General features: G+C 38.1%; 1 protein-coding gene across 1 annotated transcript; it reads left to right on the top strand.

Annotated features, from left to right (window-relative positions):
• The first annotated feature begins 483 nt into the window (after positions 1–483).
• On the top strand, positions 484–4364 carry LOC104602590 (jasmonate-induced oxygenase 1). The gene is made up of 3 exons (XM_010266322.2): positions 484–1289; positions 1747–2077; positions 3935–4364. Exons 1-3 carry the CDS (start codon positions 781–783, stop codon positions 4187–4189), a joined length of 1095 nt encoding a protein of 364 aa, XP_010264624.1. The 5' UTR covers positions 484–780; the 3' UTR covers positions 4190–4364.
• The last annotated feature ends 1510 nt before the right edge of the window (positions 4365–5874 follow it).

The raw sequence follows: 5874 nt of genomic DNA, 5'->3' as shown, positions 1-5874 counted from the left end.
TTTCACAAAATGTACTTTGATGTATTTTGATCGATATAAGCAGTAAATTTATAGATTTTCCTTTAAAAGGAAAAGATTTAAATAATTTTTCCACTTATATCCCCATAAAGAATGAAGTATAAGATAGAAATCAAGTTCCTGATAATGACGCCAAAGTCCAAACAATTTAGAGTATGCAAAATCTATGGTACAGATTGAAACAAAAAACATGAACAAGTATTTAATGATAAATATGTGAATCAATGAAAATTAAATAGACGATAAAGGTGTTGCAAATATTCATTTATGCATTTTCATTGTCAGAGTGAAAGAATCTGTCTTTCTCTCACTCTCTATCTGTGATGCAACACACAACTGGAATCGGAAGTGTTGCGAGAACACTTGTATTGCATGCTGGGCTGTAAGTCTCCCGAGAAGACCATAAACAATAAAAAAACATACAACCCAGCCTTTTTCTATCCCTATTAATACCCCACAAATAACACGTTATTTTTTGCTCTCACTCCCGCTTCAATTGAACAATCGCACAAGACTCTTCAACACTCCACTAACCTTAGGTAACTGTTGCCCACCTTGCTCAAGTCCTCACAACCTCTAATATTCCTTTTTCCTTCTTCTCTCTCTCTCTCTCATATATGTATATCATTCATTCAAAGTTTTAAAACCGGAACAAGGTAGCTAGGCTAGATTGATTGAGTTGTATCATCACCTCACCACACTTGTATACTAGCGTTTAAAGTAACTATTAGAAGCTAGACGAGACGAGCGGCATCATCAGCCATGAGTTGCTTACAAGATTGGCCTGAGCCAGTTGTTAGAGTGCAATCTTTGTCCGAGAGCGGAATATCCGCAATTCCTGATCGATACATTAAACCACCATCGGAGAGGCCTTCCATAAAATCTGATCATCATCAGCTGGGAGCCGGCGAAGGAGGAGTTAACATCCCATTAATTGATCTGGGTAGCCTACTTGACAACCTTGACGACAAGACCACCTTGAATCGAATATGGGAGGCTTGTCGAGACTGGGGCTTCTTCCAAATTGTTAACCACGGAGTGAGCCCCGACCTGATGCATCGCACACAGGAGCTCTGGCGTGATTTCTTTCATCTACCGCTTGAGATGAAGCAAGTTTACTCCAACTCACCCAAGACCTACGAGGGGTATGGCAGCAGATTGGGGGTGGAGAAGGGCGCCTTTCTTGACTGGGGTGACTATTTCTTCCTCCACTACCTTCCCCCGGAGCTCTGCGACCAAAACAAGTGGCCTGCCTTCCCGGAGTCGTGCAGGTACTCAACCCGCCCACCAACAAATTAAAGCAATAGTTAATTAATTCATATATATATATATATATATATATATAATATAATATAATATAATATAATATATATATATATATATACCAGGAAATTAAAGGAAGGAACAAGCTACCTAGCTGCAATTTATACAAGACTATTACTAGCTAGCAGCTACTTCAATTCATTCCTTTTCTCCTTAATCCTTCTCTTGGCTTGCCTACTGCTCCTAGCTACTTTGGCCGGCCATTCAGTGGTGATAATTTCTGACGGTGATGGAGCTAGCTAGCTAGGCGGCCTAATTAAACACCTTCGATCAGGACCAAACCATTATATACAGAATATATATATATATATATAATATTCCATTGAATAATTCGGCCGGCCTCGATCTTTTGTACTCTTCTCTTCCCCAGATAATCATATATAATAATTGATTTGTTAAATGTAGGGAGGTGACCCAGGAATACGGCATCCAATTGGTAAGATTATGCAAGGTGTTGATGAAAATTCTGTCTGTGAACCTGGGACTGCAAGAGCAGTATCTCCAGAATACATTCGGAGGGGAGGACATCGGCGCGTGCATGAGGGTGAATTTCTATCCCAAGTGTCCACAGCCTGATCTCACTCTTGGTCTTTCCTCCCACTCTGACCCCGGAGGAATGACTATTCTCCTTGCCGACGACCGTGTCCCCGGTCTCCAAGTACGTAGAGGCGATGATTGGGTAACTGTGAAACCCGTCCCGCATGCCTTCATCGTCAACATCGGCGATCAGATTCAGGTCTTCTCTCTCCCTCTCCTTCTCTTTCTCTGTAGACTATACAGTTCATACAAATTGGTTGGACAGTATTCTTTGAAGCATAATCTCTGGAATTGTACGTACCTAATAACCAATAATTCATCCTCGGTCAAATACATATCTTAAAAGGTTTTGCTGTTTGGGACCTTATTGCGCTTGTTTCGCCTTATCAACACTCGGCCTGCAAGGGCAAATTTTAGCTCCTACCAGCTGGTTCTGGTTGGAGGACCTGCGTCCTACGAAATGTGAAAATCTCAAAATCCCAAAATCAAGAGGTGGTTATCGAACGCTTTCGTCCCACCATGGTAGCAGCGAATTAAGTAATGCCCCCTCCCTAACAATATATTAGTCTTAACTGTTAAACAGGACCATCAGTTTAGAGAGAGAGAGAGAGAGAGAGAGAGAGAGGGGTTTGCAGTTTGCATGAGATGAGAGAACTCAACAGTCCTAGCTCATAAATTCGTGGTTGGTACCCAATTACCAACTTTATCATTACTCACTTAAATTATAAAATATATAAAGGAGTTTCCTTGCTTTTCATGTTATGTATACTACGGCCCTACAATTTTCATGTTATGTATACTACGGCCCAACAGTCCTAGCTCATAAATGCGTCGCTTTTCATGTTATGTATACTACGGCCCTACAATTTTCCTTGCTTATATGAAAATTTATTTTTCTTTTGGATAAAGGCCACTACCTTTGTTTTGGGCTAGTTGGGCCAAGTGAAGTGGACCACCTTTTTTGAGAGAATTTTCTTTAATTCGATAATTGTTTTCCTTCTCTCAGTCTCATTTATTCCCATCATACATCATATATAGGAAATAGAATTAGGAATGGCAATTTTCCTTATTTTCCTGATTCTCATGGAAATCTGTCTCGAATGGGGTGGGGATAGGGAGAAGCTCCCCGTTCCCGCCCCGCCCCGCCCCGTTGCCATTCCTAGATAAAACTTTAATCGGAAAGTCTTCTAGTGAAAACCTCGGCATCACACTATTTAGTATTAAGTGGACCACCTTTTTTGAGAGAATTTTCTTTAATTCGATAATTGTTTTCCTTCTCTCAGTCTCATTTATTCCCATCATACATCATATATAGGAAATAGAATTAGGAATGGCAATTTTCCTTATTTTCCTGATTCTCATGGAAATCTGTCTCGAATGGGGTGGGGATAGGGAGAAGCTCCCCATTCCCGCCCCGCCCCGCCTCGTTGCCATTCCTAGATAAAACTTTAATCGGAAAGTCTTCTAGTGAAAACCTCGGCATCACATTATTTAGTATTATATATTATATATTATATATAATATTAGTGTAAAATCACGTTGTATGCATGTATGCAATTACTCATATACGATACAATAAAATATAGAAATTAACAAAATAGGCTAAACAAACTATATGTAGAGTAGAGGGTGAACATGTCAGCATTTCATATAGAATGAAACACTAGCTAGCGTATTCAGTATTCACTGTTGTTGATAAGTTGCCTAACCCACTTTATTTCTGCCCATCTGATCCTTACACAGAGATTTTCAAATTAAGATCAGTTGAGTCCGGATTAACTGAACTTAGGGGCTGGACTGTGAGAGTTTGTGGGGCATATATATATATATATAATTATGACTGACTTGGGTTGTTATTAATTTATTATTGGTTACACAGCATTATCTAATCCGAACTCAGAATCTCAGATCAAATGGGAGGGGGGTTGATCTGAAGAAGAAGAAGGCTGTAATTATATTCCAGCAATTAAACGTGAAATTTTGCAAGAATTTAATCACGTAAATATTTTCCTGTATATGTGGTTTTAATTAACTTGGTGATCTGATTATTGAATAGGTGCTGAGCAATGCAGAATACAAGAGCGTCGAACACAGGGTAATTGCGAATCCAGTCCAAGAGCGTCTCTCCTTTGCCTTCTTCTACAACCCCAAGAGCGATTTACTCATACAACCAGCAAAGGAACTCGTGACCTCAGATCGCCCTGCTCTGTATCCACCGATGACCTTTGATGAATACAGAATTTACATAAGGACGAAAGGTCCACGTGGCAAATCTCAAGTTGAGTCCTTAAAATCACCATCACCATGTTGATGATGATGATGATTACTACGCAAATACACAGCAGTACGTCCTAATGGCTAGCTAGTGCTATCACACATCATGGGTCACTTTTGTATTTGGAGCAGAATCTCTATCTTTTAAGGGAAATATCACATTGTCGATTGGTTACTTAGAAATTGAAATTTGTGTGTTGTCGGTTGGCTTACCCGTCTCTATTAGATGAGGATATATCATCAATAAGCCTTAAGCCAGCAAAAGCCATAGAATTTGGTCGTTACATCTACTACTGTAGCCGGCCCCCATTTCCTATAAAACTAAAAATTTTTGGTCTAGGCCATAATGCAGGCTATGAGTCGTACTTGACCCGCTAGTTCTGTTAAAACTTAAAAAATCAAATCAATATTTTGGCTCAAACCCATATAAGCATAAACATAGCTAAGTGCATGAATCACAATGCCGGGACCCTTTCCATATTTTTATATAAACAAGACAACAATCATGGATGCACACTGTCACGTTCATGTTGGGGTTGATTTCTTTTTCATACATTACCATTCAGTTTTTCGGGTCAACATTGCTAGGCTTCTCCTCCAAACAATCTCTTCATTTATTATATTGAATATAGAATCTCATATGAGATACTCAAAAAACCCTAATTCTGTCTTTGAATTTTCTTTGGTTGGTATCAATTATCAAACTATCAATAGAGATTAGGGATGGCAGTTTTTTCCATTTCTCCGATTCTCATAGGAATCAGTTCCGAATGAGACAGGGATGGGGATGATTTTCTCCAGTGGGAACGAGGATAGGAAAATTTTCATCTCCATTAACAAGGACAGGGAGAGCGTTCCCCGCCCCACGAGAACCCTGATTCCGGCCGTATAGGATCTCCACTAATATATATGTATATATGTATGCATACGTTATATATGTATATATGTACACATAATCTATATATTAATATTTTTAAAAATATGGTTGAATATGCTTGAATCTTTTCTAACAGTATTGTAAATTTTATTTATGTTATTTTTATTTTTTTAAAATAAAATAATTAACATTATAAAAACTCATAATGAATGGGGATTCTCGTGGGGATGAAAATCGCTGTATTTGGTATCCAATCCCACATTTAATTAAGGTTGGGACATTATGGAATAGATGACTCTTAGATTCTTCTTTGTCTTCTATCTGAAACCTGAGCTCAGCTTTGTTAGCACACCGTGAAATCAAACTCTTCACATTTTAAAATATCACCCCATGATTTACAGTTTTAGCCCAGTATTAAAATCAGATGTGTTAAAAGTGTATTGGACTCTTTGGCATGCCTTATAAAATAATATTTAATTCTTTGGCATAATCTATATTCTATAGTGCATTCGCTGAAACATAAAGCTTATCTCATATAGCCAAATTTGATAAATTACCTACTTGTGATGTGATGTAACCCGCTTGGTATATTTTATTAAGCAAATGATATAAACCACACACTTTAATTTTGTTAAAAGGAGTCTCTGTCTCTCTTCTTAAGTCTTTTATTGTGCAACACAGAACTCTTAAGGAAGTATGACAAGTTTCATTAACTACACGAACGTACCATTTGACAAAGTTATTTCAAGCCAGCACTTATATACCGATTGACTCGATGCAGGTCGAGACCTAAAGAATTTACAGGAAAAAAAAAAGGAAAATATTATATAAATAATAAAAAAAAT

This window comes from Nelumbo nucifera, chromosome 2 (genome assembly GCF_055504915.1).
Source record: "Nelumbo nucifera cultivar China Antique chromosome 2, China Antique-T2T, whole genome shotgun sequence".
Taxonomy (NCBI): Eukaryota; Viridiplantae; Streptophyta; class Magnoliopsida; order Proteales; family Nelumbonaceae; genus Nelumbo; species Nelumbo nucifera.
Note: the sequence above shows the minus strand (reverse complement) of the source record. Positions and strands in the feature narration are given on the sequence as shown.

Coding starts and splice junctions, on each gene's coding strand:
- LOC104602590 (XM_010266322.2), top strand. CDS start 781: ATGAGTTGCTTACAAGATTGGCCTGAGCCAGTTGTTAGAGTGCAATCT. Junction 1,290..1,746: donor GCCTTCCCGGAGTCGTGCAG/GTACTCAACCCG, acceptor TGTTAAATGTAG/GGAGGTGACCCAGGAATACG. Junction 2,078..3,934: donor ACATCGGCGATCAGATTCAG/GTCTTCTCTCTC, acceptor ATTATTGAATAG/GTGCTGAGCAATGCAGAATA.